This window comes from Mizuhopecten yessoensis, unplaced genomic scaffold (genome assembly GCF_002113885.1).
Source record: "Mizuhopecten yessoensis strain PY_sf001 unplaced genomic scaffold, ASM211388v2 scaffold716331, whole genome shotgun sequence".
Taxonomy (NCBI): Eukaryota; Metazoa; Mollusca; class Bivalvia; order Pectinida; family Pectinidae; genus Mizuhopecten; species Mizuhopecten yessoensis.
In genome coordinates this window covers 284,818-312,275 of record NW_018480063.1, presented here as the reverse complement: position 1 = coordinate 312,275, position 27,458 = coordinate 284,818, and the positions used below count along the sequence as shown (strand labels likewise).

Below are 27,458 nucleotides of genomic sequence, written 5' to 3'. Positions count from 1 at the left end.
AATCGAGAAGTTATGTCGAGCGCTCGAGATAATTAATGTAGAAAAATAATATTGTGCATGTCCTAAATGGACCACCGTAGAATCTTAAATTCGTATTTCTTTTTATTATTTGAGGAAACCAGATTCGGATTTTGACAGTTTGTTATCAAGATATGCTCCTTAAGTATGACATAAGTCATCTCACTACCAAATATGGTGATATCAAGTTTTTAATAGTTAGTTTTCCTTTCCTCAGTATCAACATACAAGTATACCCTGATTATCAATCATGTCACCTGTTCTTTTTCTTCTTTAGAGCCTATATTTTGGTCACCTACATACCTTAGTTGCATTTAACGAGGACATAATGACAATTGACAAAGGATAAAGTAATCGATTTTTTCAACTTTCAAGTCCAGTGAAATGGTCAACCATAATATTCAAAAAACCTTGATTATATCTATTCTACCAAATAAAAGTGCTGATAAGGCAACGTGATCTACATGTAAATCACTAATGTACCTAACGTATGCTGGTTTTTTCGCGTGTGCAATGCATATGGATATACATGTTATTAACAATCCGATGTCAAAGCTGACGTCAAAATTTCAGGACATTGATCCTGTAGTCATGGCATGCCACGTGGATTATATATGTACACACAGTTGTGTACCTTCACACGATAACGCTCATTCGTCCAAGACAAGTCACACACGGTTCATTTGTTTTCTTTTTTCAATACGGGAAAGACTTTTGAAACAGCAGAACCCGTGCATAGTTTGTTGTAAAATATTATGCCTGTGTTTCCTTAATATCTGTTCACCAACCAATGAAAAGGGTCGTTACATCATAGATGTGATAGGATATTTATTGCGTCTCAAGACGATACCGTTATAGTGGAATTTCCTGGGGGGAAAAAACACAAATAGAAAATGTTGAGGTATTTTATTTTCATTCAAATGCATATGTTTCATTTCGATTTATTTGAGTAGAAATCCCGTGAAACGCGTGTCGCTGGGAAGAATAGCTGCGCCATGGGTTTCTCCGGGAAGTCTTACCCAGACTCGATCTCCCTCGTTAAGTTGTACAGTTGTCATACCGCCACCGGAAGTATGTTGCCCTGTAGGTGTAACTCCAGAGAAAGCTGTACCGACCTGGATGCTATTTCGAACGACTTCGGTACTTAGCCAGCCACCAGAAATATGTACTGTCCAATGGAATACGTACAACCCTGCCTGCGGACAGGTAAACGTCCCTGTGTCACCGTCGTATGCACTTCCGGTATTTGTGATGATTTATCAAAATGTAACTCCATTAGCTTATTTGGCGTAGCGTAGCTATGTGTCAGGAATGTGTGGAAAGCAATAGTATCATTTTCAGGTGCAACTCGCTTTCCGTTCTCGATTACGTCTTCATTTGTCTTCAAGTGAAATGTTAATTGTCTGTTATCCCTCCGTCGTTGGTTTTTGGACACACATTTTACGTGCTGTTGCTGTTTGGCGTTAGGTTCTTCTATATCAGTGTCGATAACATCATCAAATTTTCTACCACTAGTCTTTGATTCACTTTGATTGACGTGATTGAAGACACGGAGTTGTTGATCAAGGTCAGCAATACGGTTGTTGTCCGCCTGCCTCTCTTTTTCTAGGTCAGCAATATGCTTGTTGTCCGCCTGCCTCTCTTTTTCTAGGTAAGCAATACGCTTGTTGTCCGCCTGTCTCTTTTTTTTATAGGTCAGCAATACGCTTGTTGTCAGCTTGAAGTTGTTTCTCAAAGTTATTAATACGATGCTGATTTCTAAGTAGGTGTTTGCTAAGATCAGAAATATGCTGTCGGTCGATGTAGTTATACTTTTCTAGGTGAGCAATTCGGCCGTGGTCCAATAGTCGTTGCTTTTCGAGGTCATTCATACGAATTTCATCAGTTTTCCACCGTTTCTCGATATCTACGTACCTATTTTCAAGTTTTGAAATTCTATCGTGTGAGCCTGACAAGGAACCGGTGTTGTCGTAGTGTGCAAAGCCATAACCGTTTTGTGATTGACAGACTGTCCAGGGAATCAACGTTAGTATGGTGGTAATCCACAGCATAGCTATGTAGAGTTTTTACGGCTTCGACAAGTCTTCAGTGAACCCTATCTTCTACACTTTGGCAAATAAAAAGATAGCGCACATACAATATATGACTGTCACTAATTTTGTGTAACAGATGGCAAATGTTCGTGAATCTTGTAATCTTGACCTGTATTAGACATCTCCACAATCTATGCGAGATTATTATTCTAGACGCCAGTGTTTAAAGAAATGCAGTTCAACACTCAGACTGAAATCAAATGGTGTTAAGTATAAAAAGCATAGCAAGCCGATTTAACCTTTATTCAAGGAGCTATGTCAATCTTGTATTTAATAATATTATATACGTTATTTTCTATATTTTATGAAATACAATATCTTACATATTTATGTATTGATTTTTATATATTAAGCTTTCTTATAAGATATTCCAGAAAAGTTTAAGATGCCTTAAACATATATAATGTCTTAATTTTTTATAAGATATATTATACCTTTAACGATATACCCTATAAAGTTTCTTTACGATATTTTAGATATATTGTATGAAATATGTTATAAAATCCATAAGAAATCACATTGATTACATATGGTATATCGTATAGAAAATTATATGATATAAATGTGTATCTTATAAAGAACGAGATGCCAGCGTACCTGACAACGGAACGTCGTCGTTATCATTCATTTTAAACGGTTACATAATCATATATATACGTCTACAAATACCTTCATATATACAAAATACGATTGGTTGAATGAAAAAGATTAAACCCATAAGTTTGAATGAGACCAGTTTAAATCATTTGAATGAGACCGGTTTAAATCAATTGAATGAGACCAGTTTAAATCAATTGAATGAGATCAGTTTAAATCAACCGAACCTAAAATCTTTCTGCTTATTTTGTTTTGTAAATTTCTTTATCAGATTTGATATTCTATATAATATATTATCAGATGTATGAATTAATTAATATGGGCAATCTTATAGAAATAAATTATGCAAGATATCTTATAAATAAATATATATATATATATGATATAATTATCTTATATAACTTTTATGAAATACAAGTTGTAGATCGTCATCCCCCTTTAAATACATGGTAAAAACAAGCTAACTATACATACGGCTTATTTTCCAGGTGTGCTATGCAGATATCAAGTTGTTTGAATAAGTTGCTAGTTTGTCGTATATTTAATAAGAAGTGGATATATGGCTTTGAAATGTGATACATACCATCGATAGGTGATGACAAAAGATTTAGAAAGACATGCAGAACAGATGAGTCCAGTTCTTCCGTATAACGTTAAAAGGGAGACAACTCTTCAATTGTAAAACCAATATTTATACGTAAAATAACAGAAACATCCTATGCTTTTTGATCATCAGTGGACGTAATCGGATATAGTACTGTTGAATGTGTACACTTGAGCATGTTATATAGTGCCATCATACGCTTGCACTAATTTGTCTACTAACACGCAAGCATGTGCGTATTTCGTGTAGATTCGATAATAATTTTACGATGATTAAAACGATATATCCATGAGTAAATGTGAAATTTGAAAATATACCTTATTTACGTATTCCTACGTATAAACCTATCGATCACCACCAGAAACTTGACACATTTTAATATATTTGGCTATAGTTAAAACAGGTAGAAATGCATTGCCCTATTGCATGAGTGTCACTATTTATCATTGCCACACAGATGCTGATGCATAAGAAGCTTCCGTGATTTTATGCAAATTGATTCATAATATTACAATAGTACATGATTCTTCGCTCATTATTTATCATTTTGTGGATTCAGATCAATCGCGAATAAAACAGGAATGCCGGAAGAACTCTAGTGAACGATTTGATGACTGTACTTGCTATTGAATTTACTGGTGATTGTAATCTGGCTTAAGTGTATGTCTTGTACGCGTGTCATCAAAGCAGACATTCAATAAACGCGCCAAAGTCCACGTCAGTAAATGGAGTTAAATATCTAATCCAAGATTATTGAAAAATCGAATACAATCAAGGAATGGGATGGTATATGGTAATTGATTGCATACAGACAAAGCGCATTTCAACTTAATTATACAGCAGACAACCCGCCTCTCTCTTTACTGATGAATACTTTTCGTTTCTTATTCATTGTAGATAGGGCTACCTTTATTTCAGGTCATAAGGTGTAGGTTATACCTCTTTTTATAAAATATTCATTGTCAGCATTGCAACGTAGGAAGAGTCTTTGTTCTTTAAAGCACGATAAGCAATGAAAAAATACAAACCCACGCTGTTTATTCTGTGTGATTTGTTTGGCGAAAAGTACAAAAAAGTCAAGTACACAGAAATACGGCTTACCTTAATTATAGTCCAATGGTCTAAAGCGAAGCATGTGATGCGGTCGGACGACATACACGCCCTACTCTTAAACATATTTACAACATGGGCAGTCTTTCGTTTGGAACATCCAATCAGAATGTTTTCAGAATAAAATGACTGTTAATCAATACTTGTTTATCTGTAAGGTAAATCCGCTCTCGTGCTGTTGAAGGAAAACACCTTTGAGGCTTCGACAATAAGACAGACTGCATCACTCATGAGCAAAAAGCAACGCGTAACTTGATGTCAAGCTGTGTTTTCTTTTTCTAGGATATTTTTTCGACATGTTTAAAGTTTAGACTAACATTCTTCTACGCTATGATATTGGATTGAAGTGTGCCCTCAACTATGCTTTAGTCAGAGTCGCAATCGTTGTCAGTAAAATGATTATTTATAGAATAGTAATGCTATTGGTGATGTCCAAGGCTTTGGTGATACAGGAGTACTTTACGCAGAGAGTTGACTGTGGGACAATGATTCTGAGTTATGACTTAGTCTACGCTAATAGGACAGCATCCAGCCTTCTTGGATGCGCATCCTTGTGTTTATTTGATCCTGACTGTGAGTCGTTAAACTTTCTCCGTTTCGACATTTGTATGTTGAGTAACAAAACACTTGATGACTCGTGCTCTAACAGACAAGACAACGTAAACGGTATCTACTTGGTTCGCTTCCAGGAAAAAGTAAGTAATAGTTGAATCTTTGAAACTGTTTTCTCTTTGTGTTGAACACATTTTGCAAGTCCCTTTTTTCTTTCATATGAACCATTTTCTTGAAACTAGAACAAAAACATTTAATAATTTATCTTTCTGTAATTAAAATGCATAATTTCTACTTATATATCACGAATATCATTGTGAAATTAAAGGTGTCAACTAGAGTTGTAGTATAAAAGGCGGTGCTTTAGATCTCTTTGTGAACTTTGTTCCCTCCACATAACATGCCAAACATTTGTAAGGAAGTTTTAATAAGAGAATATTAGACCCAATGTCGCCCATACCGGTATACTACAAATCAGAAGATGGTGTTTAGTTTCAAACATATTTGAAAACTTTAAAATGATTTAGACATAATTTATAGTAATTTAGATAAGGTCACTTTCCTTAAAGCAATTTATCAGTAACATTACTTATACAACAGCATGACACCCTATGTCAAAGCTTTCGTTATATTGTTATAATTGACCTGAATTACATATATCTTTTATTAGCTACAAGCCAATACGTTTTAGAATTCAGCTATACGACAGACTCTTGTGTTTATGCAGGTTGCTTTCGAAACTTTTTATTTAAATTAGCTATGGCTTGTATTAGTTTTTACTGTGGAAATGATATCATCTTTATTTTCTTTTATACAAATCGAAACAAAGTGAATTGATAAAAAACATTGTACCACATCATCAATATACAAGGACCAACAAATCATATACCAACAGGACCATATGAATCTGTACTCCTGACGACATGGCGTCTTATTCTCTGGTCTTTACCTTGACGGGTGCAACATTCGATGAACTATTTTTCCCGAACCACCCGATTTCTATTCAAGTGTTTTGTAGGTTTGAATGTATTTTCGGTTCTCTGTGTTGCCGTTCATAATTGAGTTTCAGTTCATCTGTTATCCTTGTGTGTTTATTTTGTCTTTGTGTTTTAATGCCCTTGGATGCTCAATCAAGGGCGATTTTTACCTAATGATTTCAAAGATATCCGATTTCCACACAGCACTCACTTGATAAAGTCTAGTTGGTATAAACAAACATCACAGAACTGTAAATTACTTGGTGTAAATCGAGAAATTATAATTCATAGCCTACTGATACCGTATTCAGATAAGTTGTTATGCGGTAGGCATGATGTCACCAAAGAGAATATATTTATTACCAGTCAAACTATTTAACTATGATACAACTGACAACTTTGTTTGCTCGGATTAAATATTGTTACTGTAGTATAATTAGATTATTTAAAGAAGGTGTATTACGTTTTAAGAGTTACTGTTTTAAGAATTAAAACGTTATTTACTTTGACTGACATTGTCGCTGTAGTGTTAAACAAGTCATAATTATATTTTACACACTAATATTTTGTTTTACCAGAATGCTTCAGTTTGTTTGAATGGTGGAATAATGAAGCCGACGAACACGTGTTTGTGCTTTGGGGGATACATCGGGGATTTCTGTGAGCGAATCATGGAGGGTGAGTATTATTAGTTTCCAACAATAGTTGTGAATAGCAAACTTTTGAAACAGCTATAGCTTACGACGGTAGATCGACGGATATTTTATCCTCAACAATAACGATATCGCTGTATCTTACTCAAAGAAAAAATTGAATGTTATAAGAAAAAAAATTGATGTCACTCATTAGCTACCTTAAGGTTAAAATATACAGTGTATAGCTACAGAGAACTCAATGTGTATCAAACCCTTACCGACAAAACAATTATTATGCGTTGGTCATTTTCGTTTTATTATTACAAACTGATTATATGTAAAGGAATGCTAAAAAGGTTTAAACGCTTTCAGCTTTCCGATACTGAACATATGAATAGCTTAGCGGGCATGTTCGAAGTCAATGTCACCATCTTTCCTGTATCAAAACTAATTACGAAAATTTGAGACAAACGTTAATATTCCTGAATATTCAAGTAATGAAAACTTTTAAGCTTTCGTGATACCAGAGCCCTTTGCTACATTTATGTAATATATGGTGTTTTAAAGGTTTTTGTTTATCCTGCAGATTGCACGGAGGGCGTACCGTACTATCCAGGGGAGTTCGGAACGTTTCTAATCCACCCAAGGCTGTCTCCAAAACCATTTAAAGCTGTGTGCCGAATGGCGTTTGACAAACGGACTTATCTACAAATTCGTCATTATGGCGGAAATGAGACATTATTTGTTCAGAATTGGGAAGCATACAAGAATGGTTTTGGCGATATAAGCGAGACCGATGATTGGAAAAGAAATTTCTGGCTTGGTAATGAGAACGCTTATTATCTCACCAATAGTAAAGATTACCATCTCATCGTACAACTAGCAGAATATCACTATACATCATTTGGTCAATATCGACTTAACTATTTTGTGGTTAAGAGCGAAGAAGATAATTATTCTATGTCATACACAACCGCATATCCCTATCTATTGTCAATTGTGTTTGGAAACAGTATGTTATCTAGCAACGGAGCAAACTTCAGCACGTTTGATCGAGATAACGATATTTTCCCTGGTAATTGCGCACAGAAACATGGCACAGGATGGTGGTTTGCGAGCTGCTCGCGATGTAACCCCAATGGTCGACTTTGGCCTGGAGGAATAAATGTTAGACTGAATGTTGACGATGAGTTTTTTTGGGAAGACGGTCTTAATGGCTGGTCAGCATGGGGAACAAGTATGTGGCTTTCTAGACATTAGTCCACCTATTCCGTATACCAAATGCTGCTAGAAGTTGCTTGCTAGACATCATATTGTTGCCTTTTTACACGTAAATCGGCAGTTCGATTGTTCGATAGACTAGAAGTTGAAGTCATTGTTTATGAGATATAACTCGCCATGAATCAGCTTGTTGACTTTGTAAGCCTGGATACTTACTCTGATTTGTATAAACCTAGTCTGGATATTTACACGTCACTCTGAGTTGTATAAACCTAGTCTGGATACTTACACATCACTCTCGGTTGTATAACCTAGGCTGGATACTTACACGTCACTCTGAGTTGTATAAACCTAGTCTGGATACTTACACATCACTCTGGGTTGTATAACCTAGGCTGGATACTTACACGTCACTCTGAATTGTATGAACATAGTCATGGATACTTACACATCACTGTGGGTTGTATAATCTAGGCTGGATACTTACACGTCACTCTGAGTTTTTTTGAACCTAGTCTGGATACTTACACATCTAAGATAAATAGAAAATGGATCGCTACTCATTAGTTTGTTTATTGTTTATCAAAGTTTATCAAAGCAAGTTCGTTGTTAAGTAGACATTGTATTGATTGGCGTCATTGTATACTATTTACAGTCGTTTCTTGTTGTATAAACCAGTTAGTGGTTCACTGGACATTATACTTTTGTTCTTGTATACTGATCATCAGATACAAAGTAAGGACGCTCATTTACATCCTTTTAAGTAGTATATCATGTAAAACGCGCCTGAATTAATTTCGCTGGAAAGTGACACCAGACAACCTCGGGGACTGATTGTCAAACAGTAGTCAACCACACAGTGACTTAAATAACCCTTTTTTCAAATATAATAAGTCGATGTAAAACCAAACATTGCCTGCATCATATGGCCACTTCGTACATTGATTCATACCTCCAGCAATCATGTAAGACTCACCAGTGGTATTCAAGATCAGCAGAAGAAAAATCTAGGCCTAAAACGTTCCGAACCATTTGAGGGAAAACAAGAAATATGGTAAGAGTGCCTACACAACTCTTTGTAAGGTAGACCCCTAAAATATCCAACGAGATCATGTTTCATTTAAACATTGAACCGTTTTTATATGGCAAGCAAAAAACATAATGGGCGCTAGCTAGATCAAAAATGCCATACAAAAACACTTCAATACGTATATTTACGTTTTCTCTGTCTTTTATGTTTTTATTTTGAATTTACAAGTTATATTTAAAATTTGAAATTCCCGCCTTAACGATAGTTCACACAATTGTTTTCAATACCTGGAACAGCGTGTTATCGCGTGCTGATTGGCAAACACAGTAGTACTTTGAAAATTAAACAACCATTTAATTTTATTTCACAATTTGATATTAATACACTTGCGTATGATATTTATATAGGATGATTTAAGTTATCAGTAGAAATCTGAGCTGAACGTTAGATTTAACATTGTTTTAATTTTTACCCTAACAAGTTTCACGCATGGATAAATACAGTCAACACCGTAATCCGACATTGCTCTCCACGAGGGAGTTAAATTTGGAAGTTGAATGTGCAGTAAGAAAAATTCGAATTTGCGAAAAATCCAGGCGTGAATTTATTTGTTGATTGCATTGAAATCTAGTAACAGTTGGTAGATGCTACAGCAGTCTCGTTATTTGACATGTCGCCAGAAATTGGGAAAACCGTGGCACATAGACGCGTGATAGCGTTTAAAGTGTGTTATCTAGCGACAACGCGTGGGACAACAGCTGATTGTAACAATGCGCCTCTTAGTGGTTTCTTTTGTGATGTTGCCACGGTCCTGTTATATGACCGGAGTCAGGATTCGTTTTAATGGCTAGACAGAAACATGACATTCAGATATGGTACGATTTTGGATGAGCTTGCATTCGTTTCAATAGGTTCAAACTCATTGCCTGCCAAGTTGAAAGTTGTTAAAATTTCATCTCGGCTAGATGAGAATCCAAGGGATAATTGGGAAGATCGCGATCGTTTGAATCTGTCATGGTAAGATAAGCGCAGTGTAACTAAGACGATATTTCTGATAAATTGTATGAGTGTTAAAATTGTTTTCATCGTATATTTCCACCGATGTGCTTTTTGTACGATATTGCAGATCTTTGTCTCTTTTTTTCTGTTGTAATAAAAGTATTTTCTAAATATTTTCTCGATTTTTGTTTACACATTTACAATTGCATTGTCAAGTCTCACAACGCCCCACGATATTTCAGCAGCTGCCATGTTTGCTCATATTCTCCAGTCTGTGTTTGTAATAATACGCTAAGAATTGTGTCTCGTGTTGCATGGCATTTAAAGTCCAATTCACCGACACAGGTTTCAAGTAGACAATCTGGTGACAAAACGATGCAAATGTTAATATGTGTACATAACCTATTACAAGGTTATTTAGCTATGACATAACAACATTTTTATTATTATTCGCGCACTCGGAGAAGAATAGGACACAGTATTCATTGAATATTAAACATAATTCACAAATGACTATCACCATCTAATATTTTATTAATTAAATAATTGTGTATACATGAATGTTAAAACTCATGATAAACGAAGCATTAATTGACTATTTTCAATACGAAGAGAAGAAGAGCGCGTATTATCTGCATTGACCACAAGAATTTGATCATTCCCTTCCTCGAAAGAGGCGAGCAGACAGACTGTTGGATGTTGAGGATAATCTAAACATGCTTATATTTAAAGCAAGCTGACCGGCACGGGTGTTTGAAGAAATCTTAACGGATCCGATAAGTATCATATGCTTAAATTGAGTTCGAATTAACATTTTCTTCATTCTTTGATATTGCGTTGGTTCCATAAATCTGTAAATAAACGAAAAATAGTCATAGCTTTTGAGTTTTATATTTTGGCAAATGCACTTAAGTTTCTTTTTCGAAGTATTTGTACAATATAGTAAAGCAAAGTTGTAATGTAATTACACAATTAAATAGTGAATGTCCTTCTGTATCTGTAGGTAGATATATATAGCTTTAGAGCCTTATACATGCAACTGTGCATTCATTCGTAGCCATTTCGTTCTTTAGGTTAACATCAAAACGCTTCTTCCCACAAAAACATCACGCGGCCTATGAATATTTATGAACTCTGTTTTCTTATAAGGCTCCCTTATGTACTACGTAGCAAATAGCTTTTCATAATTAGAATTAACAAAGCCAATACTTAGTTTTAAGAGAGAGAAATTAAGATGTAGAAATAATTTTAAAGATATCGAATTGTTTGCAAACTCTTTTCGATGTTTATCACTAAATGGATGCTTTTTTATTTGTATTGACCACTTAGTCACAGCTTACATTGTATTTCTAAGTATTCAAACTTTTGTCAAATGTTAAGTGATCCTCAATAATCGATTTTCGAAGTCTGAAAAGTAAGAATTAATTATCTGATCTAGCTAAAAGTGTTTGTAGCAATCAGCAAAGGTAACTTAAAATAAAGATAAAATTGGTACTAGAAATAACAAAATGTGAATTTGACAAATGGTAAATGAAGATTGTCCACTTCAGTCAACTTCTTACGTTCTGGATCAAGTTCTCATTTCCATGTGAAGAACGTTATTTTGCAGGATTTTACAACCTCTTTGTAAACAAAACTATGTCATACAACTTAATGTATAATGGGTCTTAACGTGGGGGGAAAACGGAGTACCCGGAAGTAACCCAAGTGATCGGGCAGGTACAGGTACAGGTAACCTCCCCGACCACCTTGGTTCTCTGGTTTCATTCCACATTCAGACCCACTGCGCGTTTATGACTGTGCAAATAAAAGTGATATTAATGCAGGTTGGAAAACCTGTTTCATAATTTATAATAAGATAAATAAAGTTTTTTTTTTTTTCATTTACTTAGGATGAAACCATGTGTTATGGTACATGTATACAAAATAGTAACCCCGACAAAAAAAAAAGACATAAAACCTGGTCATTTGTCATGGATTGAATTAATCAACCCCACATCCACTAAGACAAGATCAGTATCGTAATTTGGTTTGTTTGTTTGTGTTTTACGTCCTATTAACAGCTATGGTCATTTCAGGACATGCAATGTTTTAGTGGTGAGGAAAGCCGGAGTTCCAGCTGAAATCACCGACCTACGTCCAGTACCTGGCGACTTCCCCATGTAGGCCTCGAACCCGCGATACTGTGGTGGATGGCTAGTGGTTCAGTATCGTAAACACATCCTAAACACAAATAGAGATGTCGTGTCGAGTAAAGTGAAGTGGTTTTTAACACGACACGAACACTCGAGCCGATTAAACAATCGTGTTCCACATATTAACCCTCTCCGACAACATGTCCTCACCTGAAAATATCTTACCAAAAAAGGGAGCATTACACAACACACTACATATAATAAAATATAACCAGCTATCACGCGTCGCATTATATCGTTTACGTTTCCGTGATGACATAATACAAGTGTGTAGGAAGATTTTTGTTTATGCGACAAAGTCCCTTGTCCTTTGATTACTTATGCACATTATACCACGGCACGTTCTATTAGAGCATCGCACACAATGGAAACCATGAAAAACTCTTTTCAATTTGAAGAAATTTATGAGATTTACTCCTGCGGCAAAAGTAAAGTAGAATTGAATGATTTCGGACACATTTGACGAATATCATATGAGTCGAAATTTCTTATTCTATGGACATCATAATGTGCAGCGGTGCTTTCAATCGTGTTTGGGACACTCAAAATACCACATACCTGCAGCAAGGTGCCGAGTATCACCAGTATCGTCACTATGGTGGACCAGAGGGCGTGTATCCCATCTCCTATACATCGTAGCCGTCGAACAAAATTGATGTCGGGACACTTAAACACATGTATATACTAATGTACAAGTGTATTTATTTTCTTTTTGTTCGCAATGTTCCTGAATATTATTAACGGACTTATTTTAGCGCATCACATAATTGTATTGATAAATTGACGCACCCACAAAATATGCAATGAGACGCAATTCACAGATCCTTCAATTGGCGCAATGACAATTGAGAGCAATAAGCGCGAAATAGGTATATTTAAAGTAACATAAGTTGAAAAAAAAATTGCATGAAAAAGTTAGACAACACAAATTTCATCATCGACATAACGATACAAATGTAAATAGATAAATCAAATCAGTTTTACAATCATGGTTCCACTTACAAATTTCTTTTAAGATAGACAATCAATAATAGATATCTTTGGTGATATTGGATCGTTCCCACTGACACCAATCAATAAACACCATTATTTGTTTGGGAATTTAATTGATTCAATAAATTTGGTTGTGGGTAGCTAACTTTTTCTATTTGATTCCTCTCATAATGGACTTATTCACACAGATATTCATTGAAAAATCCTCAGTTGCAATTTGCTAACAACTCAAACAAAATGTATCCACTTATACATTTCAGTTATTATGACAGTTAACAACTTTAGCTCTTTGTACTATCCCAGTCAACTCTCATTGTCGACTGTCGTCTTTCCGTTACTTTATCTTAATGTCTGCGTACAGTGTATTAGCCACTGTCCTGTCCTGTCCTTGTCCACTTTCCACTGTCCTTCCCTACTGCCCACTGGCCTGACGACTGTCTTCTGTCGTTGTCGACTACCACTGTCTTTGTCTAGTGTTCTCGTCCACTGTCCGTATCCACTGTCTCTATCTAATGTCTGTATTGACTGTTGTCTGCTTACTAACGTCCGGGTCCATGGAGGTATGTATTACCAGGACCCGCTGGTCATATCAATGACTCACACATATTACCTCATAAATGACTGGAAGCGTCCGCATCCGGAAACCTTACAGGGAACTGTCTTAGTAGTCATTATAAGCCGATAGTTTGGTTTATAAAAAGCCTATGCAGCTTTAACGCGGTGACATTCAACCTTTAGAATGCATTTTGAAAACTTGTAAAACAATTTTGTACTTAAGATGTGTGGAAGAGAATAGTGCATGTAATACTGTTTACATGGCTTCGTGACTACAGCCCTCTGCTTCATGAGTGGAACCAAGAAAACCTTAGAACCGAAACGCCTCTCTGAAAAAACAGACTAACAAGATGTTTTATGAGGGTATATCAGGTTATACAAAATAATGTTTTTGTTTGCTACCGATAACATACCGATGTGGGGTCAGTGATACGCTGGAGACATTGGCATTTACCTGTGCTGTTGGTATCGGTACGGGATATCTGTATTATACTACTTACTTGAGACGCGTATGGAATATAGCCAATTACCTAGGTACGCATTGGTGCCATCTTTAACGATTTTAATCATATTTGTATTTTGAATCACGGTTGAATGTTTAGTTTATCTTTTTCTGAAAATGAATTTATCGCAGTGAATAATCAAATCGATGTTTGCGAACGTACATTTTGATTCGCCATTAAACAATTCAAACACGTCTTGTGGTCTAAATAGGGGCTTACACTAGTGGAATCCAGTTTGCGCCAACAGAAGACTTATTCGTGAAATGTGCACGCCATATCGTTAAGCTTATACGATTGCTCCGGTGTGAAAGACTACGTTTGCCAATAAAGCGTTGGATACAGTATAAACGGCGATGAAAGATTCTGCCAGAATGAGGTAAGAATATTATATACTTTTAATTGATCCTATAAACATACATATTTTAGCGGTAATCCAATCTTATAGCTTTTCGTGTTTTAAACATTGCGTTGATTTATGACTGCGCTAATTGCAATGTTTGCTTTTTAGTTTTTATTGCATATATTTTGAGTAAACCAATCTATCCACGTTTAATCTGTTCGTTACAATAAGTACCTTTACAGTATATGGACTACTGTGATAACTTACGTTAAGAGGAGATATTTAAATAGAACATAATAACATATCACTATAACATTAACCCCTACACAACTTGATATCTTGATAACAGTGTTATGTCCTAACAATTCGTATTTATGAAAATGAAAACAAAATATGCATGCTCTAGAAAACGAAATATCGCTTCCAAATTTTAAGTGTCCAAATTATCATTTTTTGTATATACCTTTCAAAATTGTAACTTGCCATTTCCTAATGAAAGTTGTTTCAGCTGGAAAAATTAAGATGCTTCTTAAACCACATAAAATGAAGAATAGATTTTATGGGCATAATACATCAACCGTTTATATGCATACATGTCAAACAAAATTAATAAAGTATCATTTTATATATCTGTAAAATATATTTAACATTCTATAAAGAATTATTATAAATGTTCTCTCAATATTTTCGATGAGGTAAAGATTACTGTCACATTTTACTATTACATTTCTACATTATTTATTGTTACAAATTTAGCCCCATTTCCTCTATTGTGGTTTATTTATATGCTTAGTTGACACTGTGAATATATAAATGCCACTAAGGATGGTCACCACCACTCGCAGTCATCCAGACACAGATACTGCACCTTAAGCGAAATAAGTCAGATATATAGCAATACCTATTAATCATGCTATTCAGTGCAATGGTTGATGTAATTACATTTGTGTAACCTGTAAGCCCTATTACTATCTGCTTGAACAGCATACGGTAAATGTACACAGTCTACACAGTTTAACATATTTGTTTCATAAGAAAAATAGTTAAAATCATAAGGTCCATATGTATATTAAAGAATTCAGATAAATACATTTTATCTTATCACAAAATGTGCTGTGTTATCCAGTGACTATACCAATGTCATATTTTTTGCGTATTAACCCATGCAATATGACCTATCAGCCCTGTGATTGGTTGTAAGTTTCAATTGTTTCAATTGTGACGTCACGCAAAGGACAAGTACATGACGTCACAGACTTACGCACTGGCGTCAAAATGGCGGCTTTTCACATTACAAAGTTGCGTGAAAATTATCGTTTTATACGAATAAATGCCATAAACCTTGATTATGTGATAAAAAGAATCTCACACTCGTTTTCATTTCATATGAAATGGAAACTCATGTAAGATCCTATATATATCAAGATATCAATTCATTATACTTTCTAATATCAAGGTTGTTAACCTTGCCGTCAGTTAATTTTGAAATGGGCTAAGCTAACAATGCCCAAGCTTACGTCTTAGCATAGATTATATATTTCTTTACGCATGTCCATGAATAAATTAATGATAATATACTTAATCTTAGTCAATACATCTATCCACAGCCAGATTTAAAAGTTTCCAGTATAAAGTTGACGATATTTCCAAACCTTATACTACCACTGTCTTGGATTAGATTCTAAGTGGTGTATGAGAATGCATATTTAAATATTACTTTACACGGTGTAAATACAACGATATGTTATCCACTCCAAAAGGTTCCTTGTAAAATAAAATACTACGTTAACAATCGGGGACATATCTAAAACAAATACTTATACTATTGTGAGGTTTTTTAAGACGACGAGAAGGTGAAAAGGGCGTCATTGTGAGGCAAATTGTGCAGAAAGAAAAAAGTAGTAACGTGATTTTTTTTTCTTGCTACACACCTACAAAGCTCTCATGTTATTTGGATCAATATACGAACTGAACGCAGTGGACATTTGATAAAAGTCGTCAGCAGAAACATTGTCATTGGAAAATCAAACATTCTCAGTGTTTACATAGACTTGTAAAGACTCTCTCTTCAAATCCGTATTATTATCTAGTAATAAGAAATAGGGAGTAAGAATACATTTTCAATGCCTCTGCCCACCATATGTCATTAAAACAAGGCTTAATACTTACGACATGTTAGTGACAGGGGTTTCAAAAAAAAGTATTTATTCGTTACAATGAGTCATTTTACAGAAAACCCCCATAACATTCATGTTACAAGCATTTTTCATCATTTTGAGTAAACATAATGTGTAAAATATCTGTTCAAGAGTCTATAAGTACACAAGGCCATGCAAAGGATGATTCACTTTCAAAAACTTGACAAATTGCTAAAAATGGATTTTCTATGTTCTTTGTTAATTTTGTTTGTTTGTTTGTTTGTTTGTCAAAAAAAAAAAATCATCGGTGTATAGTTCTTTATCAATGAACAGCAGGATATCGAACACTCTCCTTTTCCCTTCCCTAACTCTTTTGGTATACATAGTTTGCAAATATCATATCATTTATAAAAAATAGAACGTGGTAAAAATGTATTCAACTTATAATTACCTACGACGTGACCCGTAACATAAGTAATTAATGTACAATGTTCATATACGCACAATCATATGCATAAAACTAGTGTGTATTGGTCACAGGTGTGTATTGGTCACAGGTGTGTATTGGTCACAGGTGTGTATTGATCACAGGTGTGTATTGGTCACAGGTGTCTATTGGTCACAGGTGTATTGGTCACAGGTGAATTGGTCACAGGTGTATTGGTCACGGGTGTATTGGTCACAGATGTATTGGTCACAGGCGTGTATTGGTCACAGGTGTGTATTGGTCACAAGTGTGTATTGTTCACAGGTGTGTATTGGTCACAGGTATATTGGTCATAGATGTATTGGTCACAGGCGTGTATTGGTCACAGGTGTGTATTGGGCACAGGAGTGTATTGGTCACAGGTGTGTTTTGGTCACAGGTGTATTGGTCACAGGTGTGTATTGGTCAAAGGTGTGTATTGGTCACAGGTGTGTATTGGTCACAGGTGTGTATTGGTCACAGGTGTGTATTGGTCACAGGTGTGTATTGGTCACAGGTGTATTGGTCACAGGTGTCTATTGGTCACAGGTGTATTGGTCACAGGTGTGTATTGGTCACAGGCGTGTATTGGTCACAGATGTATTGGTCACAGGTGTGTATTGGTCACATGTGTGTATTGGTCACAGGCGTGTTTTGGTCACAGGTGTGTATTTACATTCTGTGCTGCATTTAAGCATTGAACTGTTTTTGTGTGGTATTTATGATCTATTTGAATGACACGGCTTTGCAAGCAAACAACATAATGTGCGATACAATGTAGTTTCTGACGACATGTAAAATAACGAGGCTGTTGTAGAATCTACTGACTGATTCGAACTTTTCTCTCTGCTCATTTACCTTCCAAAAATAGCTCCCTTGTGGAGGGCAAGGTCGGATTCACGCTGTTCACTGTATTTATCCATGCGCGAAATTGATCTACATTTTCTTCACACATATCAATCACAAGAAATTTTACAGCGTGATGCTGTTTATATATTCATTGAATGAATGGCCCGTATTAAATGTTTTTTTATTTCATCTGACAACCTTACAATAAAGTATACGATTCATATCTGCTGTGAAGGAGATACTTTGCCTGTAGCGTTGTTTGAGGGTCAGTGCTAGGTCACTTATTCTGACACTAGTTCAGCGAATACTTCACTATCTTTTGAATAAATACACAGTGTTGGCCTTCCAATGTCCAATTGCTCTATTGTCTAGTTAACGCTAAGTAGCTGTCATGAGCAAACAAAAACGTACATGTCGATTAAGTAAAATCGACTTCATGTGCAGTCATGGTTTAAATACCATGTACAGACAGTTATCCAGTGGTGTTTTTTTATTTTATTTTTATTTGTATTTATCTTATTATGGTGTTTTTGCCATGCATTTTTGCACGAATAGATAGTATGCACTTGAATTGCCTGTGCATCTTAACCCGTTTCGAATATTCAAAACTATTTCCTCCCTCAAGTATTTTATTATAGTAACATAGTTCCTCAGTGGAGAAATTTGTTCGTATTTTCCATTTCAAAACCAAAACCACGAATGAAGGGTTATGAGCTTTACCCACGTTATATAAAATGCGAAGGAAAAACTCTGTTACCTGGGTAATGACACTGATCCGATGTAGGTAAAATGTGAACGAAAACCTCTGTTACCTGGGTAATGACACTGATCCGATGTAGGTAAAATGTGAACGAAAACCTCTGTTACCTGGGTAATGACACTGATCCGATGTAGGTAAAATGTGAACGAAAACCTCTGTTACCTGGGTAATGACACTGATCCGATGTAGGTAAAATGTGAACGAAAACCTCTGTTACCTGGGTAATGACACTGATCCGATGTAGGTAAAATGTGAACGAAAACCTCTGTTACCTGGGTAATGACACTGATCCGATGTAGGTAAAATGTGAACGAAAACCTCTGTTACCTGGGTAATGACACTGATCCGATGTAGGTAAAATGTGAACGAAAACCTCTGTTACCTGGGTAATGACACTGATCCGATGTAGGTAAAATGTGAACGAAAACCTCTGTTACCTGGGTAATGACACTGATCCGATGTAGGTAAAATGTGAACGAAAACCTCTGTTACCTGGGTAATGACACTGATCCGATGTAGGTAAAATGTGAACGAAAACCTCTGTTACCTGGGTAATGACACTGATCCGATGTAGGTAAAATGTGAACGAAAACCTCTGTTACCTGGGTAATGACACTGATCCGATGTAGGTAAAATGTGAACGAAAACCTCTGTTACCTGGGTAATGACACTGATCCGATGTAGGTAAAATGTGAACGAAAACCTCTGTTACCTGGGTAATGACACTGATCCGATGTAGGTAAAATGTGAACGAAAACCTCTGTTACCTGGGTAATGACACTGATCCGATGTAGGTAAAATGTGAACGAAAACCTCTGTTACCTGGGTAATGACACTGATCCGATGTAGGTAAAATGTGAACGAAAACCTCTGTTACCTGGGTAATGACACTGATCCGATGTAGGTAAAATGTGAACGAAAACCTCTGTTACCTGGGTAATGACACTGATCCGATGTAGGTAAAATGTGAACGAAAACCTCTGTTACCTGGGTAATGACACTGATCCGATGTAGGTAAAATGTGAACGAAAACCTCTGTTACCTGGGTAATGACACTGATCCGATGTAGGTAAAATGTGAACGAAAACCTCTGTTACCTGGGTAATGACACTGATCCGATGTAGGTAAAATGTGAACGAAAACCTCTGTTACCTGGGTAATGACACTGATCCGATGTAGGTAAAATGTGAACGAAAACCTCTGTTACCTGGGTAATGACACTGATCCGATGTAGGTAAAATGTGAACGAAAACCTCTGTTACCTGGGTAATGACACTGATCCGATGTAGGTAAAATGTGAACGAAAACCTCTGTTACCTGGGTAATGACACTGATCCGATGTAGGTAAATTGTGAACGGAAACCTCTGTTACCTGGGTAATGACACTGATCCGATGTAGGTAAAATGTGAACGAAAACCTCTGTTACCTGGGTAATGACACTGATCCGATGTAGGTAAAATGTGAACGAAAACCTCTGTTACCTGGGTAATGACACTGATCCGATGTAGGTAAAATGTGAACGAAAACCTCTGTTACCTGGGTAATGACACTGATCCGATGTAGGTAAAATGTGAACGAAAACCTCTGTTACCTGGGTAATGACACTGATCCGATGTAGGTAAAATGTGAACGAAAACCTCTGTTACCTGGGTAATGACACTGATCCGATGTAGGTAAAATGTGAACGAAAACCTCTGTTACCTGGGTAATGACACTGATCCGATGTAGGTAAAATGTGAACGAAAACCTCTGTTACCTGGGTAATGACACTGATCCGATGTAGGTAAAATGTGAACGAAAACCTCTGTTACCTGGGTAATGACACTGATCCGATGTAGGTAAAATGTGAACGAAAACCTCTGTTACCTGGGTAATGACACTGATCCGATGTAGGTAAAATGTGAACGAAAACCTCTGTTACCTGGGTAATGACACTGATCCGATGTAGGTAAAATGTGAACGAAAACCTCTGTTACCTGGGTAATGACACTGATCCGATGTAGGTAAAATGTGAACGAAAACCTCTGTTACCTGGGTAATGACACTGATCCGATGTAGGTAAAATGTGAACGAAAACCTCTGTTACCTGGGTAATGACACTGATCCGATGTAGGTAAAATGTGAACGAAAACCTCTGTTACCTGGGTAATGACACTGATCCGATGTAGGTAAAATGTGAACGAAAACCTCTGTTACCTGGGTAATGACACTGATCCGATGTAGGTAAAATGTGAACGAAAACCTCTGTTACCTGGGTAATGACACTGATCCGATGTAGGTAAAATGTGAACGAAAACCTCTGTTACCTGGGTAATGACACTGATCCGATGTAGGTAAAATGTGAACGAAAACCTCTGTTACCTGGGTAATGACACTGATCCGATGTAGGTAAAATGTGAACGAAAACCTCTGTTACCTGGGTAATGACACTGATCCGATGTAGGTAAAATGTGAACGAAAACCTCTGTTACCTGGGTAATGACACTGATCCGATGTAGGTAAAATGTGAACGAAAACCTCTGTTACCTGGGTAATGACACTGATCCGATGTAGGTAAAATGTGAACGAAAACCTCTGTTACCTGGGTAATGACACTGATCCGATGTAGGTAAAATGTGAACGAAAACCTCTGTTACCTGGGTAATGACACTGATCCGATGTAGGTAAAATGTGAACGAAAACCTCTGTTACCTGGGTAATGACACTGATCCGATGTAGGTAAAATGTGAACGAAAACCTCTGTTACCTGGGTAATGACACTGATCCGATGTAGGTAAAATGTGAACGAAAACCTCTGTTACCTGGGTAATGACACTGATCCGATGTAGGTAAAATGTGAACGAAAACCTCTGTTACCTGGGTAATGACACTGATCCGATGTAGGTAAAATGTGAACGAAAACCTCTGTTACCTGGGTAATGACACTGATCCGATGTAGGTAAAATGTGAACGAAAACCTCTGTTACCTGGGTAATGACACTGATCCGATGTAGGTAAAATGTGAACGAAAACCTCTGTTACCTGGGTAATGACACTGATCCGATGTAGGTAAAATGTGAACGAAAACCTCTGTTACCTGGGTAATGACACTGATCCGATGTAGGTAAAATGTGAACGAAAACCTCTGTTACCTGGGTAATGACACTGATCCGATGTAGGTAAAATGTGAACGAAAACCTCTGTTACCTGGGTAATGACACTGATCCGATGTAGGTAAAATGTGAACGAAAACCTCTGTTACCTGGGTAATGACACTGATCCGATGTAGGTAAAATGTGAACGAAAACCTCTGTTACCTGGGTAATGACACTGATCCGATGTAGGTAAAATGTGAACGAAAACCTCTGTTACCTGGGTAATGACACTGATCCGATGTAGGTAAAATGTGAACGAAAACCTCTGTTACCTGGGTAATGACACTGATCCGATGTAGGTAAAATGTGAACGAAAACCTCTGTTACCTGGGTAATGACACTGATCCGATGTAGGTAAAATGTGAACGAAAACCTCTGTTACCTGGGTAATGACACTGATCCGATGTAGGTAAAATGTGAACGAAAACCTCTGTTACCTGGGTAATGACACTGATCCGATGTAGGTAAAATGTGAACGAAAACCTCTGTTACCTGGGTAATGACACTGATCCGATGTAGGTAAAATGTGAACGAAAACCTCTGTTACCTGGGTAATGACACTGATCCGATGTAGGTAAAATGTGAACGAAAACCTCTGTTACCTGGGTAATGACACTGATCCGATGTAGGTAAAATGTGAACGAAAACCTCTGTTACCTGGGTAATGACACTGATCCGATGTAGGTAAAATGTGAACGAAAACCTCTGTTACCTGGGTAATGACACTGATCCGATGTAGGTAAAATGTGAACGAAAACCTCTGTTACCTGGGTAATGACACTGATCCGATGTAGGTAAAATGTGAACGAAAACCTCTGTTACCTGGGTAATGACACTGATCCGATGTAGGTAAAATGTGAACGAAAACCTCTGTTACCTGGGTAATGACACTGATCCGATGTAGGTAAAATGTGAACGAAAACCTCTGTTACCTGGGTAATGACACTGATCCGATGTAGGTAAAATGTGAACGAAAACCTCTGTTACCTGGGTAATGACACTGATCCGATGTAGGTAAAATGTGAACGAAAACCTCTGTTACCTGGGTAATGACACTGATCCGATGTAGGTAAAATGTGAACGAAAACCTCTGTTACCTGGGTAATGACACTGATCCGATGTAGGTAAAATGTGAACGAAAACCTCTGTTACCTGGGTAATGACACTGATCCGATGTAGGTAAAATGTGAACGAAAACCTCTGTTACCTGGGTAATGACACTGATCCGATGTAGGTAAAATGTGAACGAAAACCTCTGTTACCTGGGTAATGACACTGATCCGATGTAGGTAAAATGTGAACGAAAACCTCTGTTACCTGGGTAATGACACTGATCCGATGTAGGTAAAATGTGAACGAAAACCTCTGTTACCTGGGTAATGACACTGATCCGATGTAGGTAAAATGTGAACGAAAACCTCTGTTACCTGGGTAATGACACTGATCCGATGTAGGTAAAATGTGAACGAAAACCTCTGTTACCTGGGTAATGACACTGATCCGATGTAGGTAAAATGTGAACGAAAACCTCTGTTACCTGGGTAATGACACTGATCCGATGTAGGTAAAATGTGAACGAAAACCTCTGTTACCTGGGTAATGACACTGATCCGATGTAGGTAAAATGTGAACGAAAACCTCTGTTACCTGGGTAATGACACTGATCCGATGTAGGTAAAATGTGAACGAAAACCTCTGTTACCTGGGTAATGACACTGATCCGATGTAGGTAAAATGTGAACGAAAACCTCTGTTACCTGGGTAATGACACTTATCCGATGTAGGTAAAATGTGAACGGAAACCTCTGTTACCTGGGTAATGACACTAATCCGATGTAGGTAAAATGTAAACGGAAACCTCTGTTACCTGGTTAATGACACTGATCCGATGTAGGTAAAATGTGAACAAAAACCTCTGTTACCTGGGTAATGACACTGATCCTATATTGTGATCAATAATGACACTGATCCGATGTCGGTAAATTGTGAACGGAAACCTCTGTTACCTGGGTAATGACACTGATCCTATATAGGTAAATTTTGAACGAAAATCTCTGTTACCTGGGTAATGACACTGATCCGATGTGGGTAAAATGTGAACGAAAACCTCTGTTACCTGGGTAATAACACTGATCCGATGAGGGTAAAATGTGAACGAAAACCTCTGTTACCTGGGTAATGACACTGATCCTATATAGGTAAATTTTGAACGTAAATCTCTGTTACCTGGGTAATAACACTGATCCGATGAGGGCAAAATGTGAACGAAATCCTCTGTTGGTAAATTTTGAACGAAAATCTCTGTTCCCTGGGTAATGACACTTATCCGATGTAGGTAAAATGTGAACCAAAACCTCTGTTAGCTGGGTAATGGCACTGATCCTATATAGGTAAAATGTGAACGAAAACCTCTGTTACCTGGGTAATGAGACTTTTCCGATGTAGGTATGGATATTGTAAATGCACATTATACCAGTAACGATTCAAGTCACAAGGTGCTTTAGCCAATTTGACCTCGTCTGAGACAGGTTTGCTTTTAAAATTGAGAGATGCCGATCAATGTGTTGTGCTTTTCTGGATAAACGATTGTGATTTTATACTTGTTTGCCCTGTGTCACACATGACTGCGTTTAAGTTTGCAACCTCTTCAGTATTAATACTAGTGCTTGAAGGGACAACAGATTATTACAGGATTAATGGTGACATTCTGTGTATCACTTCCATGTGTGATGTTTCCATTGATAACAACGATCTGTTTCTGAGTCGTGTAGAAGGACAAATGAAGTATCTGGGGAACGGTTGTTTTGGATGGACATAGATTTAGGTTCCAGTAAGGTCACTTCAATCAATGGCATTCCAAATTTTCCATCGCTTAAATTTCTCTCTACAACTTTTAATGATAAAAAAACTGTGTTGCTATTAATACAGAGCATAGCCAAATGTACAGTTTCTGTTTCCATTGTTATATATTTAGCACCTTTCGTTGTAAGAAAAAACTGTTCACAGCTGATGTTATCCATTTTTCAGCTATTTCTTGTTATATAACTTCGACAAGGGTGTGATCAAAACTTAATAAACATGTACGATTGGTATCTGTTTCTTATCAGTTCTACATCTATATTGTTATATGTTATATTGTCGCCCCTAAGGTAACAGTTTGAGAGATTCAAGCGGTGCCTCAATTGTACTCTATGTTTCCACCACTAACGAGGTCTATTTGTATAACATGTAAAGGACCTTAGCAGTTTGTGAGATTCAAGTGATAATTGAAGTAGGGACACTCTGTTATAAACTAGTATTGAAAGAAACATGAACCTCATAAAACTTGCGGGCTGGATAGTTCCTTACATAAAGATATAAACTTTTCACAGAAAAATGAGCTTCACAAAACTTGCGGGCTGGATAGTTCCTTACATAAAGATATAAGGTTACTCACAAAATGAGACTCACAGAAAAATGAGCCTCACAAAACTTGCGGGCTAGATAGTTCCTTACATAAAGATATAAACTGTTCACAGAAAAATGAGCCTCATAGAAAAATGAGCCTCACAAAACTTGCGGGCTAGATGGTTCCTTACATAAAGATATAAATTTTTCACAGAAAAATGAGCCTCACAGAAAAATGAGCCTCACAAAACTTGCGGGCTGGATAGCGGCATTTTAAATCTACTTCTGTTTCAAACGAAATATCCTTGGAATCGTTATCACCTACTGAAAGGACCACTTTAATTAAACATTTCCGAGTGTATATGCTTCTGAAAATAACTTTATATTCCAGTCGATGGAAACATAAGCGTTTCCGAGGAAAAATCGAGTCCGTTCAGCGCCGCATCACTTCCAAATACATGTAAGCTATCAATGCGCGAAAATAAGCTTTAATTTTAAACAAGCAGAAGTTATGCAATTATTAACAGTTTTTCAACATATGCATTCATATAAAATAAATAATAAATTTAAGTTTGTGTTCAAACCATTTTATGTGCGTGTGGTTTACAATGACACGTAGAAGTATATTATTTCTTCTGGAAAATTCGACTGTTCTGGGATTTGAACTTACTGACGTCACTGAAATGATAAGCGGGAAATTCAAACGTATTTTTACTTCAGTTACTATACAAAACAAACTATATGAATGTAAATATAAGCATTGAACTGTAATCAGATGCAGTATACAGTTGGTATGAATGCAATTTGAATGACAGATAAATATTCATGTTCAATGCTTAAATAAGGAAAATTTAAAAATGATTTGCTTTTTTCCCAATTACACCCGCCCTACCTGGAACACAGTAACTCTACTTGATTTGACAAGACACTCGAGAATCTTTTGAATCTGATACCTTTAAGCTGGATCCTTATAGTTCTCAGCGTAAATCATTTCCTTCGCTCATATATTGCCCTTGTTTTATCGATTTTAAGTTCCATTTATGGTTTTGGGTACACTTCTATAGTCTCATCCTTTTAGTTTTTAATAGGCAGGCTTCTGATATCTCTTACCCTAAATTTAGGTCAGATTCCGCCCGAGTGCATCATTTTCAAATTTTGTTGTTGCTTTCAAATGTTGTGAATTAATTCGAAACACATAGCAATATAAAAGAGGTAATCTCTAGTGTGCCTAGTAATATGTTTAAAAAAAATATAATTACTTATCCTTGTATTGCTCTTTTGCCTAAAACTAATTTCTTAGTTTTGTCCGAATTATGTTTCATTAATACTAATTAAAAAAAAGGAAGCTGGTAAAACATTAAAACACATGAAGAATAAAAAAAGTCCAGGGTCTGATGGGTTTACAACAGAATTTTTTAAATGTTTTTGGAGAAAATTAGGGCATTTTGTTGTTAGATCAATTAATTATGGTTATTATAGGGGGGAATTATCTATAACTCAAAGGCAGGGAATTATTACCTGTATACCAAAGGCAGATAAACCCAGACATTTTATTAGAAATTGGAGGCCTATATCATTGTTAAATATTGTTTACAAAATTGCATCAGGGACTATAGCTTATAGGATTAGAATTGTTTTGGACAAGTTGATAGATAGGGATCAAACTGGTTTTCTTTCTGGGCGATATATAGGTGTAAACACAAGGCTTATATATGATATAATGCAATATACTGAAGAAAATGATATTCCTGGAATGTTATTGACGTTAGATTTTGAGAAAGCTTTTGATTCAGTGTCTTGGGTTTTTATTGATAAAGTCTTAAATTTCTTTGGTTTTGGTAAAGGTATCTCATCTTGGGTTAAAACTTTACATAAAAATGCTTATTCAGTCATTAATCAGGGCGGTAATCTGTCGTCTTCTCTTAATATTAAACGAGGTTGTCGTCAAGGGGACCCGATCGCCCCATATTTATTTATACTCTGTGTTGAAATTTTGGCCCTCAGATTACGAAATAATGATAACATTCAAGGTATAGAAATTGATAATTGTCCAATATTAGTATCCCAATATGCAGATGATACCTCACTTATCTTGGATGGATCAGAAAAATCTCTGAAAGAAGCAATTGATGAACTTAATGAGTATGCCAAAATTTCTGGATTGAAAATTAATGTAGAAAAAACACAAGTAGTTTGGATTGGTAATAAAAAGTTTAGTGAAGAAACCTTTTTACCGAATCTCCAGTTACAGTGGGGTAAAAGCAAATTTACACTTTTGGGAATTGAGTTTAGTGTAAATCT

At 36.4% G+C, this 27,458-nt stretch overlaps 2 protein-coding genes and 1 long non-coding RNA gene across 6 annotated transcripts in view; 2 read left to right on the top strand and 1 right to left on the bottom strand.

The window, feature by feature from the left end:
• Positions 1–920: 920 nt before the first annotated feature.
• LOC110443209 (angiopoietin-related protein 1-like) lies at positions 921–8,978 on the top strand. Its single transcript, XM_021487266.1, has 4 exons — positions 921–1,224; positions 4,581–5,117; positions 6,530–6,629; positions 7,173–8,978. The coding sequence occupies exons 2-4, from the start codon at positions 4,818–4,820 to the stop codon at positions 7,844–7,846; spliced, it is 1,074 nt and encodes a 357-aa protein (XP_021342941.1). The 5' UTR covers positions 921–1,224; positions 4,581–4,817; the 3' UTR covers positions 7,847–8,978.
• Positions 8,979–10,360: 1,382 nt separating this feature from the next.
• On the bottom strand, positions 10,361–13,660 carry LOC110443200. Of its 3 annotated transcripts, none has more exons than XR_002462083.1 (4): positions 13,384–13,660; positions 12,590–12,697; positions 11,983–12,059; positions 10,361–10,687 (listed from the first exon to the last, which is right to left on the bottom strand). It is a non-coding gene; the product is annotated as an uncharacterized LOC110443200 (long non-coding RNA). The 3 variants fall into 3 exon arrangements; XR_002462082.1 differs by having other exon boundaries at positions 12,590–12,657; XR_002462084.1 differs by lacking the exon at positions 11,983–12,059.
• Positions 13,661–13,756: 96 nt separating this feature from the next.
• Positions 13,757–27,458, top strand: part of LOC110443198 (gamma-glutamyltranspeptidase 1-like) — a 30,962-nt gene continuing 17,260 nt past the window's right edge. Inside the window, exons 1-2 of one of the 2 annotated variants that reach the window (XM_021487256.1) lie at positions 13,757–14,113; positions 14,294–14,458. In XM_021487256.1, coding sequence (XP_021342931.1) covers positions 14,436–14,458 — 23 coding nt within the window. In that variant the 5' untranslated portion in view covers positions 13,757–14,113; positions 14,294–14,435. Of the gene's footprint in view, positions 14,459–27,458 lie in introns of both variants that reach the window. The other variant, XM_021487255.1, reaches the window with a different exon arrangement.